The sequence below is a fragment of the Perca fluviatilis genome, chromosome 10, assembly GCF_010015445.1.
Source record: "Perca fluviatilis chromosome 10, GENO_Pfluv_1.0, whole genome shotgun sequence".
Lineage (NCBI taxonomy): Eukaryota > Metazoa > Chordata > Actinopteri > Perciformes > Percidae > Perca > Perca fluviatilis.
This window is the reverse complement of record NC_053121.1, coordinates 3,553,473-3,567,217: the sequence shown is the minus strand read 5'-3', so window position 1 is coordinate 3,567,217 and position 13,745 is coordinate 3,553,473. Positions and strand designations below refer to the sequence as shown.

Sequence of the window (13,745 nt, the reverse complement as noted above, 5' to 3'; positions counted from 1 at the left end):
ACAGTTGCTAGTAGCCAAAGAGGACACGGAGGATTAAAATAACATGATGGACTCTTCAGAAGAGGTCATTATCGTCACTCGAGTTTCTGCGCGCAAAAGTCTCTAGACGCCACAATCTTCTGAACATAGCCATACTGAGAAATCCAGAGAGAGTTGTGTGGAGCTGATAGTCTTAATTAGCATTGTAGCAACTCATTTGGCAATGGCTTGAATGTAACAGACGTTCATTAATATCAAAAAGTTACGCACTAAAGCTTTAAAGTCAGCTCACATTTCTGAAACACGCTGCTGCATTCATGAACATAATCCATCATGTTAAAAAGCATATGTTTTGTATTCTTTTTTTAACACAACATAAAAAAACACAATTGTTGCACTCCATATAAAAAATGTTCCAGTATACCAGAATTGAATTTGTAGAAATCATTGTGTCTCTCCAGCTAAATGGTGCTCTCTGTTTTTTGTTTATTTTTTTTTTTGCCAAAGGAGTGTTTTACAAGTTGAGTTATTAGCTGCATTATAAGGTCATGTTAGAGAAATTGCAATGAATGTGCTATTCAAAATGATGCCAGCCAGTGCAGCAGTAGACCATGTATTATTAAAAGAAGTGGGTCTCTAGATGGTGTGCAGTTTTTCCACTGACAGTTGTTCACTGGGCACCTACTGTAAACCAAAATAGTTTCAGGCTTCTGCTGACTCATAGAGTATACTCACTATACACTCAGGTACACCTAGCCAAAACTAATGCAGTCTAATACAACAGTCCTGCAATGAATCCTACCTTCGTGACGGTTATAATGATCCATTTTTACTTACATTTTAGATCCAACTTGGATTTTTTTGGGTGCTATTGAACTGTATTTATATTAATAATACAGTATGTGTAATGTATTTCTAAAACATTAGAACCTTTTTCGAGTAAATTTCTCGTCACACACTTGACAGCCATTTTAATTCCGGAGCTCGCCTCCCTACGTACACATGTTCCACCAGAGGCACTGTACCTGCGCCTGGCGTTTATAGTGCCGCCCCAGACGATTGTGATTGGTTTAAAGAAATTCCAATAAACCAGAGCACGTTTTTCTCCCATCCTGTAATACTGCGTGGACTCGCCAGACCCTCCTCCTCAGCGCTGTGGAGGAAGGTCTGGCAATGCGAGACTAATTGCAGGACTGTTGTATTACACTGCTTTAGTTTAAGCTAGGTGGGCCTAATGAAGTGGCAGCTGAGTTTAATCTTCTTTGGCTGAGTCGGCTGACTTCTGCTGGCTCCCCGCATACATAAATTGCATGAAAATCATTTACTGATGCAACTCTTTGAGGCTTTTATTGGGCATAATATCTCAGTTTTTTATAATACAAATAGTAATGTTAAAGTTTACCTCCGTTTATTTTGTAATGATGCATTTATGGCCAAAATTATTACAATGTCAGCTGTTTTTAAAACACTTTTCTCACACACACACACACACACACACACACACACACACACACACACACACACACACACATATACACATATAGCCCCCCACCCCCCAAGGCCTTTTCACCCGCCTACCCAACCACCTCTAAATCAGCTGTACATGCAAGTGGGTTTGGGTTAGTTGTCAAACTAATATGAGGAATTAACAGAGAGAAAAGAGGCCACATTATCTTGTTAAATAACTAGTAAGAATTACCGGTATTGAAGATGTCATTAATCCTACGTGACACCATTAAACCTACAACGTTGATGGACAAAGAGACTCAGCCGTCAAAAATGAAAAACTAGCAAACAAACAAAGGGAGATACCAGTATACAGTGGGCTTAGAAATACAGCCAACGGCCCGCTGTTGTGGCAGTGCTTTCGATGGTTTTGCGTAGCTCAAATTTGTTTCACAAATAAATTGTTTGTTATTTTGTCTTCCCCCTATAACAGCTATGTTGAAGCTTACTTCAGCATATAAAAGTTATTGCCAGCGATGTTAAGATCGCTCCTCTAAATGTGGGCAATCTATCAGATATATTGGGACTAGTTATTCAGAAGGTGGAAGCTTTAAGTCTTTAGTGTTTGTTTGAATTGGCCTAAAAGATAAGTCCTCTTTACTGCTGAACCTATTTGCTCATTATCATTTATCTGTAAAGGTTACATCTCATTTCCCTCCTGAGAACTTTGCAAAAATGCTGATAGGGCAAAATAGTCAGAAGAAATCCACTCGGGCCATTAGGTTAGCTGAAGAAATAAACTCCAATATCTATACACTGGAGCATGCGGAGGAAATGTACTGTAGATTTTTCTGTGACTCTGGCTTCCTTAAAAAGACTGTGGAATATTTTCTTTGAATTCCAATGTCACAAAGATGTTTTAAAAAAAAGTGCACGTAGCTCAGCTGGCAGGTAATGATTGGACTAGTAAAGAGAAGGGTGCTACCTCATCTAGCAAGCAAATTCTCAAGAAATCCCCAGACTTTGGCTCGAAAGGTAAAACAGTCGGACAGAAAGTTGTGGCTCGATTCATGTAGGTGAGCAAAAAACAAACTTGTATCAACTGTTAACAAATAATGCTTCAAACATGTACAAAAACTCAAAGTATTTTGAAAGATTTAGACTACACCCTTTTGTCTCTGTGAATGACACAAAAGAAAAAAGTATTTACTGGCCGCTATGGCTGCAACTAACAGTCGATTTCTTTATTGTTTAACCTGTCATCACTTTTTTGATTTATTGACTATGGTAAAAAAACAAAAACAAAGGTCCACACATCGAAACCCGAGTATATGAGACTCCAAAAGAACGCAGGACTTCAGATACGTAACGTAGCGTACTGTAGCATAGTTATGGACGTAACTAAGTCAACGTTGACTTTTGGTTACACATGGGACACGGACAGCGGTCTCCGGGGTGAAAGTCCTGCATTTTTTTGGGGGAGGCCATTAAAGAGAATTAAAGTGCTGGATTCTAATTGGCAGATCCATTTCAACCTTTCAACATTGTTTAAATTATACGGTTTCTAAAAACTTCATAACAGTATACATTTATAAATAATAAACTAGCTGTAATCTGTCTTCAACTACAAAAGCTGTTACTTGTGTTCATGAATCCTGCTGCATATATATATATATATATATATATATATATATATATATATATATATATATATATATTAAATACAACTTGTAACTAGACCATATACAGTAAAACTACAGTAGCATTTCAGCTGCCTTACATTGACTTGCACTTGATGTTGGAATCAATTTTAAAATGCTATTGATTACTTTGAAAGAAGTATATGAATTTGTTCCATATATTGCATACATATCTTGTTCCAAAAACGGTGATTAAACATTTACAATTGTTGCCCCATCTTCATGGCCAAATTCTTAATCTCTGTAATAACCTGTGTGAGGAAATACAATTAGTAGACTTTGTGTCCTCTTAAGTCATGACTGACAAGCTCATTTTGATATAGAGATTAGATAATCTGTTTTAGTGCTACACTATATTAGTATTGGTAATGAATTTGCAGGAAGTCCTCTGAAGACTTTTTTGATGGTAACAAATCTGCTTTTGCCAGTGTTGCATCTTTTTGGACAGTTTCCAGCAACTTTTCAATTTCCTTAAATGCTTCAAATATTCAGCTGGATTTACCATTCAGGAAATAAAGGAGGAGAATATTGTGCAACAAAGTTCCAAAATGAAGGCCGGAAAGGGTAAAATGAAATGATCTGAAGTTAGGTAAGGTCTTGTTAAATTATAGAACCACTTGAATCTGTGTGGATCAAAGTGCAAAGCTGCGCCTGCTTTGGCTTGACAGATGGCTGCATTATGGGCGGCATCCAAACCTTTTATTAGAGGTATCCTGATTAGTTTCTCTGCAACTGGAAGATTAAGCACACTTACTCACTCACAACTCCAACAAAAATGTGATTAGAATTCCAACTGAAGGGATTTTAATAACCTAAAGGTGAGTGTACTTCATTTAAAAAAGGTAGTATCTATAAAGGAGATGACAAGTGGGGAATATTTGAAAAGAGAAATGCTAAGTGTAAAATACCAGCAATATTTAAAAAAAACACACCCTAACAAATATATTAATTGAGTTTCTTATATAATATCTTATGATAGGCTTTCTTTTTTTTTTTTTGCCTGAGTGAAAATATCTTCTATTTCACATGAGAAAGCTGGAAAGTCCTATCACAGAGGGCTGAGGCTGAAAGGGTGTTTTCAAAACTGCATAATGGAAAGTCGTGAAGTAGTATGTGATAAATCATACACGTATTAAACTCCAGAATGGTTTAATTATTTCCAGAGCCGATTTGTTTAATCAGTTTCATAGTACTTTTGCCTAAAGTCATAGAAATATGATATTGACTAGCATGCATGCAAATATTGTACCAGAGGTCCTTCAATATTTTAAGGGGGAAATGTCATTTCAGTTTGCTTTGTGATGATACAGAGAATGCCATTGACAGGAGAAGGGGAGTAATGTCCTTTATCCATCCTCAGCAGGCTTCAGTCCCTTTTTTAATTAATGGATGTTCTGTTCTGTTGTTGTTATGCTCTTCAAATCAACAGGGGTCTCATTTATAAAAGTGTGCGTAGGATCCTTACGCCCAAAAGCCCCAAATGGCGTACGCCGAAAAAAAGTCTGATTTATAAAACCATGTGTACGCACACCTGTAAACAATGTTCCCTTTATAAATCAGAGACTAACTACATGCGTGCGTACGTGGATCAGCCTCTTATCCCGCCCTGTACACACCCATTTTTAACCATAAATAGTCAATGCAAAGCACCTCGTGAATGCTGATCAGTGTATGAATGACACTGGCAGTTGATACACCGAATCATGATGACTGGCGGAGAAAAAGCAAAAAACTTCTCAGACGTTCAGGAATTGCTGCAAATTGAATTATAATTTCGGCCTGTTCTTGCACAGTGTATGGAACCTTGATCTATAGACTACATATATTAATAATACGTCCAAAACAGCAGGCATTACGGCACTCGGGGAAAGCTTCGATATATCAGACTTGTATGATAAGATTTAACAGAACTATATATTATATCCAAACAAGCCTTAGTGATAAAGTTGAAGATTATATATAATATTTATTTTAAAAAAACACTTAGCTGTCTGACATTTCCCTCTGGATACAGCCAGTTTCCCGCAGAAGTGGCGAGGTGGACCGGGATGGCACAGTTCCGGCGCGTTGCCCTCTCTACTGGACCCAATTCAGTACATAGATCCAAGAGCTCAGCTTTAGAAAATCTAAATCGGCATATTATATTACTATACGCACATTTTCAGCCCTGTTTTGTGCCAACGCCACGTTTATAGATGAGACCCCAACAGAAGAGCATATCCTAGCTCATTTATTGTTTCAATCAGTTTCAGTCTTTTTTGATAATAGTTTGACATTTATTCACTTTCTGGCAGAGAGGTAGATAAGAAAATTCTAATAGCTGTCTGTTAACATAAATCTACAGCCAGAAGGCGGTTAGCTTAGTTTAGCACACAGTAGAAACAAGTGGGAAACCGCTAATCCACCTACCACTCAAGCTCACTCATTTACAAATAGGATTGGGCATTGAGAACCCGTTTCAACTTGGAATCGTTTCAAAAATTACAATTACAATAGAATTGTTTCTTTATTGGAATCGTTCGGAAAATTTGGTTTCAAATCCGATCATCGATTCCAAATTTAACATGCGCACGTTTTGGTTTCGGTAGCGCCCTGGTGCTTGTTGTGTTGCAGCCATGCTCTAACGTGTGGCTGAAAAACCCCGGTAAAACTGTAAATCACCATTAAATCAAAATTTTCCTTTTATCTGTGAAATAAGCATGTGACCCGTTTCAACTCCACCCCTCAAATCTGAATCGAGAAACGATAAGAACCGGAATCAAAAGGAGGAATTGGAATCAGAATTGTTCAAATCAAAATGATGCCCAACCCCATTTACATATTATATATCTAGTTAGTTTATTCCATACAAAAACCGAAGTGTAAAAATGTAGTGCTGGGCTGTTTCTTCGTTACGACCAGTAACTTCCTGGAGTCCCAGCTAATTGGAACTACATGCAGACCCAAGTCACAAAAGTGTTCTTGAAGGTTCATAAAGAAGTTTTAAAATTGATTCTCTAATTTGGTGTAATATCTGCACATGGCTTGAATTTGGGATAAGTTGTAGTTACCCAAGAGCTCTCTTTGGTACACCTGAGAAAAGACTTAAAATAGTCTGACCTGCTTGAAATGGATGCATGAATTAACTGTTTGAGATGTAATTGATTCAATATGACTGCTAATTTTAGATCTGAGTCCAAGACTTACTGTTTTACAGAAAACAATTATTTACCATAGTCATGTGGTGAAATTGAAATGAAGATTTGAGTATCGTCAGTATAACTATGGTACTTAAAGGACAAATCTGGCGCAAAATGAACTTAGGGGTTAATAACACGTGTACAGAGTCAACCGTTCTCTGGGACATGTTTTCATGCTAATCGAATCTGACCAGTTTTATCGCAAACCGCTAATTAGTTTATAAAGCTAGTCGTCGGGGCACGGGTAAAGTAAAAAGAAATCGCTATTTCTATAACACTAACAACGTTCAAAATAGCACCACATTTCCACGGTAGCATAATGAGGGTCCCTACATGTAAACCAAAGCATTGAGAACTTTGTAAGTGTACAGACAGTTTATTAAAAAGATAGTTTATAAAGACAGTACCATTCATGTATACATGCAGGCGCCATCTTGGGAAAACGGTCATGACCAATCGAATGACAAACGTCGTGCAACCAGTAACATAGCTCAAGCATATTACCCGTGCCCCGACGACTAGCTTTAGAAGTACTCGGTACACATATGTTATTAACCCCTAGGTTCATTTTGCGCCGGATTTGTCCTTTAATGTTATTGTTTTTAAAGCTGTGTTTAAAGATCGAACAGAAGGGGGCCAAGTATTGATCCTTGTGGTATTCCACATTTTCAGACCTGTCCAACAACAGTGTGTGATCAACTGTGTCAAAAGCAACCATGAATAATAACATAATTTGAAAGAAATTGAATCAAATAATCATAATATATTGCTAAGGCATGCAAATTGCAAAGTGAAAACCAGAGAGAAATTGTATCAATCGTATATTAATAGAGTATTATTAAATTCCGATGCATCCTAATTTCTTTCAGTAATACATCTATTACGCTTGTCTTTTATCTAGTTTGAAACAATGCCATGAACACAGATGAGTATGAAGAAGACTTGCTCAGTGAAGGAAAACACGAGGAACCCTTGCTTTTGAGATTTCATAATTTTCCAACCACTGAAGGTGAGCGAGAGGCTCGAACAGAGAGCAGTGGAGCTGGAAAAACGTATTACAGCTCCCTTTGGTCTGTGACATTTTTTATCTAAAAAAACCAAAGAAGTTGTAGACATACATTAATCTTCTCCTCAGTAATGATGAAAGGTAAAATTAATGAGCAGAGCCTTCTCAAACCTGAAATGTGTGAAATAGAGAACTATATTTTGCAATAATTTTATTTAATTTGTTTATTTACTGTTCATAAAAAAAGGTGATTGAAAGAGTTTCATAAAGAACAACCTAGATACTTATAATGCATGAAAATGTATGCAATCTAGAAGTTGTAGATCCTAAATTTGCCACAATCTAGTGATACTGTTTTCCTTTATTGGAACACAACTACCAGAACTAAATATTTAAACAGGCATATGTGTGTGTTAAAGCTGGTAAAAGGTATGAGACAGTCCAGTCCCAAAGTGAACTGATACTGTAGCATGCAGACTGTGCAAGTACAGGCTCAGCCTCTCTTTGTCATCAAGCTGAACACAGGCTAAGATGCATGCCTGTATTTGGTAGTTGTTTGTTGGGCTAAAATATTGCTGCTGAACTAAGAGGTTGGCTGTACTTCATTTGAACTTGCTTTGCATTGGCGATGTGCCGTCACCAAGGAACTTATAATTTGCATACAAGTATGCGATTGGACAAACCCCAATTTTAAAAATGTGACAGAAACATTCATGAGTGACCAAGCACAATTTATGAATGACAGCTCACGGTCGCTGCCTGCTGCATCATGGCAAAAAAAAGGTATATGTTATACATACCGTAAAATGTGATGACAGATTGAATCTCATGCATTAGCAAAAGAACAGCAGTCTGGATAGAGTTTACTTGATAACATTTGGATGTGCAAAGTATACAGTATTCATAAATAGAAAGTTTTTCTCTTTTTGAGTTTGAAATGATGTGTGCGAGATAATAGAGCAGTTATAAGTGGTTGCAAATTGAACTGTTTTATTATGAATTACGCGGATCATTTACTGAGTGTCACTAGATGAGGTTTTTCATATTGAAGTAGATTGGTATGAATCACCACAGGTCCAAATAATTATGAGTTGAAAAATTATAACTGCCAACTGATCCACAGTACAGAGGTGGGCGAGGGGGGAATAGGTTGAGTGTCTAGTCAGGCTTGTGTAATTGTGATAGTTGCATATATTGCAGTATTTGTAAATGGTATCAAGTTTGAATGGTCTTAAGTTAAATTGATTTGTTGAGGCAGCAAACTGACTCCTATGGTTTGGAATTCAGTCAGGGTCTATTACTTTTGCACTTTTGGCTACAAACATGATAATCATCATGTGGAGATCCCAGATCTCTACCAAGCTCATCTGTTTCTAGGCCCAAGACCTAAAGTATCTGTCCTACCTAGCTGTTTTTCGATTTATTTGACCCCCAAGATGAACAGACAACAGCAAAAGAATGACCTCTTTGTCAGAATTAACATCTTTTTCCTCCTTGCGCTTGAGCTTCTGTTTTAATGCACTTTTGTTTTCTCTCTCCTAGTCTCCATTGGGGAGCAGTGGCAGTGAGTGGTCGCTGTCGGAGCTGGACGTGTTGCTGCTTGCCGGCACAGTCGGACAGACTCTCAGCTTGGCGGCCAGCAGTTTTGTAGAGGAAGAGCACCAAATCTGGTACTTCCTGCTCAACACCCTCTGCCTCGCCGTCTTCCAGGACGTCTGCCGCAAGTACTTCAGAGAGCAGAGTGGCTCTGGAGATGAAGAAGAGCCTATCCTCCCTTCCAAAGACTGTCATCCCCCTGCTCACCCTAAGGCAGAGATTTGCTCAGAGAAGTGGCTAGCGTTAGCCACGCCGCCCTTCACTCTGGTCTGCTGCCGCCTGCTGCGCTCCCTCAATCAGACCGGGGTGCAGTGGGCTCATCTTCCCGACGTGGGACATTGGCTTAACAGGTTGGGTTTACCATTCCTCTAAAATGAAAAAAAAACGAACCAATTATTGAATGCATTTAATTATGTATATAGGTAGTCTCACTTGTGCACAAGAAAACATACATTTACAAAAAGCGAAAAGTTTACATACGCAGAGCACTGGTTACACATCAAGGAAAGACATTGTAAGTAGCACTCAAAATATTAAGTATTAAGGCTCTATGAACAGCAAAATCTTCAGAAGGTTGTTCGTTCTTCTTGTGTTGTGGACTGTAATGAACATGAGGCAGAGCTGAGGATTATTGGCCTTTTTTATGCAGATATTTGGGAACATGTAGGTGACAAGACAGTATAAGAACTCCTTTTAAACACCGCTACAGTCTAAAATCTGAGGTAAACTTGGGGTTTTAGTGCAAGTCCTACAGAATGAAAGTGAATAGGCTTCTTTCACTGTTTAAGTACAGACGTCAGCAGTCACATGGGGTTACAGTCATTGTGAAAAGGACGAGATACCAATTTGTCCAAAGACAGTAGCCTCAGTAGTCTAGAATGCACTGCAGCAACAGTCTCCATTTGTCTCTCCACCTACACATGAGAGTAACGGATCAATGTAACAAGTTCCCCCCTGTTCTCTGGGGAATATTGAAGGCCATTAGGGGAAATATAGGAAAAAGATGAGGCTGGTTCAGTGTACAGGGAAATAACACTGGATAACAAAAAAAAAAACAACGTGAATGATTTGGCCATCACAGACATTTAAGGGTAGCTATAGGCTGTTAACATTATACAAGTCTTTTCTCCTAACAGGGAAACATTGTTAAGGGTGTTTTTCTGGCTGAAAAGCTGACAGGACCCTCCACTTAGCTTTTTCTTTTTGAAAAGATTCAAGTAGGGAAAATAGCCTTCTGTGATTGCTCAGGCTGTAGAAAATTGGCCATTTCTCAGTAAAACTGACAGATTCAGAACCATTAATATTCTGTTAACAGCAGTGGGCCGGGGATCATGGTTTGTTCTTTAACATGCAACACATTGTGGAATAGAGATGTGGATTCCGACCTTTTCCCTGTTCAGCGTTGCCCTTTCTTCCTACCTGCACTGCCTGTTGCTTGGATAATGAGATCTAGGTAGTGTTACGCCTCAACTTGTCTCAAAAGTACCCCAGCTTCCACTACTGTCTGATCCAGCCAACTGCTAAATACAAGGCTTCAATTCAACTTTGATTTGTCCTTTGGGGTCTTATTACCTGTCTGTGCTCAGTAGCAGTGTAATTTCAAACTATATAGCCTTAAATCCGGTGAACAATTGAAGATATGTGCCTCTTTAAAGTTTAAACTACTGCTGGAGGATATGACCGACAGTCTTTCATCTCGTCCAAATGTTCTCTGTTGCTCAGTAAATAGTCTACTTCAAGGTTTAAACCGTCTTTTTTTATATTGATCAAATTACTTAATTCAGTTTTGCCAATTATATTTTACGGGACATTTACGTACAGAAAAATATTCCCCACATCCGCAACGCAATTTTGCCTGAAGAATCGCAAAAAACTTTGCCTACTATTAAACTTTTTTTGCAAGTTAGAGGATGTGCAGAAGTTTCTACGCAGCAGTGGTACATTTACAAAAACTGTTGAAATACATAATACTGTGTACTGTGTGTACTGTAAATGTGTTTTTAAATGAAATTCAGTTATAAAAGAACTCCATATTAGAGCACAGCGTTTTCTTGAAGGTTCTATGACATGCTGCTTTTTGGATGCTTTTATATAGACCTTAGTGGTCCCCTAATACTGTATCTGAAGTCTCTTTTATATAGACCTTAGTGGTCCCCTAATACTGTATCTGAAGTCTCTTTTATATAGACCTTAGTGGTCCCCTAATACTGTATCTGAAGTCTCCTTTATATAGACCTTAGTGGTCCCCTAATACTGTATCTGAAGTCTCTTTTATATAGACCTTAGTGGTCCCCTAATACTGTATCTGAAGTCTCTTTTATATAGACCTTAGTGGTCCCCTAATACTGTATCTGAAGTCTCCTTTATATAGACCTTAGTGGTCCCCTAATACTGTATCTGAAGTCTCTTTTATATAGACCTTAGTGGTCCCCTAATATTGTATCTGAAGTCTCTTTCCCGAAATTCAGCCATGGTGCAGAATTACAGCCACTAGAGCCAGTCCTACAAAGAGCTTTCCTTAGGATGTGCCATTTCTGTGTTTGTAGCTTTAAATGCTATTGAGGAGGAGAGAGGGGGGGCAAGGTGGAGGGTGTTGGTGTGGCCTTGACCAACTGCCACTTTGCTCGTTTGCAAGCCATGTCATGTCTCTCTCTTTCTCATGGGCGGGCCAAATTCTCTGTGCGGGCAAAGCAGAGAAAGGGGAGGTAACCTTGCTCCTTATGACCTCATAAGGAGCAAGATTCCAGATCGGCCCATCTGAGCTTTCATTTTCTCAAAGGCAGAGCAGGATACCCAGGGCTCGGTTTACACCTATCGCCATTTCTAGCCACTGGGGGACCATAGACAGGCTGGGGGAACTCATATTAATGTTGAAAAACCTCATAAAGTGACATTTTCATGCCATGGGACCCTTTAAAGGTGCACTAGGTAAGAGTTATAAAACTAACTTTCTGTCATATTTGCTGAAACTGACCCTATGTTCTAGTAGAACTACATGAAGCAGGTCATTTAAAAAAAATAATCTGGCTCCTCTGGCGTGTCAATCACTACTCATACACACACATTAATTCTCCCTTGTGGGGGGAGGGGCTTAGGAGACCATTTTGGACTTTAGCGGAAAGGGGGGAGGGACTGAGAAGTTGTCGATGTTCAAAGTCCTGGATCTTCGCAATCCTACCTACGGCACCTTTAACCCCTTCTCTGTTTGTCTGTCTGTGTTTTTTTTTAGCTCCGAGCACAGAACGGTACTCTCCCTGCTGGCTGCTTTCTGTTTGGTTCTTATCTACCTCCTGGTTCAAAGACGGTGCTCATGGGTTTCTAAGGTTGCTCTCGCCCTTGGACTTCTGGGTGTCTACAGCTACCGGGCAGCTGTCGGCAATGTCTTGTTTCCCTGGCAACACTCTGGTCGAACTACATCCAAGTAAGTTTTTGTGAACCCCATGATCAGGACTTAATTGAACACAACAGTTGGCACATTGCTGTACCCTGTTAGTAAGTTGATTTACAGTGCAGGAGTGCTGGGTTGCTCTGATGCAGCTGAGCGTGCAGGCTGCAGCGCTGCATGTGTCATTTGGGACAAACACTCAACACCCGCATCTCTTAAACTATGATGATGAACTGCTGTACCGTTTATTTTTTCCTACCTACAGTAAATCTCCCCAACCAAGTGTACCCTCAATTTCAAAACGAAAGTCTGACAGCGTCTTAAATTATGTTAATTAACACCGAAAGGCGAGCCGCGCAATCTATGACTGTTTAAATTGACAGTCTGTAAAAATTGCAGTAGTATCGACAGTTCTTTTCCCCTCCAACACGAGTCACTGGCACAGCCCCAGCCCCAACCAACCCTCCTGTCCTCTGTAGCAAAGTCTCATTTTCACAACACAGAGGAGTAAGCCAGCTAATTAGACTACAAATTGAACGGAGATGGTGAAGAGGTAATCTATCACCATGAAGAATATTGGAATAATAGTTTTGTAAATTTGCTTTTCATTTGTCTTGAAAATTAGTTTTTTATTTTCCATAAAACGATGCATTGCTCTCTATAGTTGAGCAATAAAAAAGAAAAGTTGTAAAAAAGTAGTTGGAGGGTTTTGAAATATGTAGAAATTCCCCGGGAGTCTCCAGTGTGCAAAATAAAAGTGCAGAAAAACAACCATTTTGCTATGTATGTTTTTTAGTCATGAAAGCAGCATGGCTTTAGTGATGGCAATGTGGGTCAGTCCATCCACCACTTTGGTCCGGACTGAAATATCTCGACAACTATTGGATGGATTGCCATAAACTTTTGTACAGTCTTAATGGCTTTGCTGATCCCCTGACTTTTCCTTTAGCACAATCAGCAGGTCCAAGTTAACACCTTATCCAGTTTAATAGCTCAACATTTACTAGATGGAGTGGCACAAACTTTTATTGACATTGTAGTGGAATTTTGTCCAAATCAGGCCCTAAGGCCTGTCATATTTGACTCCTATTAATTCATTCCTACACCTTCTTTAATCGGACTTAAGTTTACCAGAACACAAGGATCAATCTGAGACGAAGCGTTCAGTTAAGCACATTTACTGAGTACAGCATAAGAGTTCAACACAGCTGTGGATCCACAGACAACCTCTTAGTTTCCCTGGCAACAGACATTTTTAAGTCAGAGCTGGTCTACCAAGATCTCGTCTGAAAATTAACGCTGATCTGAGTTTACCCTGTGTCTTTTATTCTCTCCTCACAGGGGGGTGTCTCTTAGTTTCTAGACCGAAATTTACACGCACACACACAAGGTCAGGACCTTGTGGTGCAACTTCCTCGTCCTTAAACTACCTTTCCTGTGTCCCTGCTTATCTG

At 39.1% G+C, this 13,745-nt stretch overlaps 1 protein-coding gene across 1 annotated transcript in view; it reads left to right on the top strand.

The window, feature by feature from the left end:
* pigg (phosphatidylinositol glycan anchor biosynthesis class G) overlaps positions 1–13,745 on the top strand; it is a 103,856-nt gene that overhangs the window by 52,780 nt on the left and 37,331 nt on the right. The window contains exons 9-10 of the mRNA XM_039813419.1: positions 8,853–9,256; positions 12,136–12,327. Coding sequence (XP_039669353.1) covers positions 8,853–9,256; positions 12,136–12,327 — 596 coding nt within the window. The remainder of the gene's footprint in view (positions 1–8,852; positions 9,257–12,135; positions 12,328–13,745) is intronic.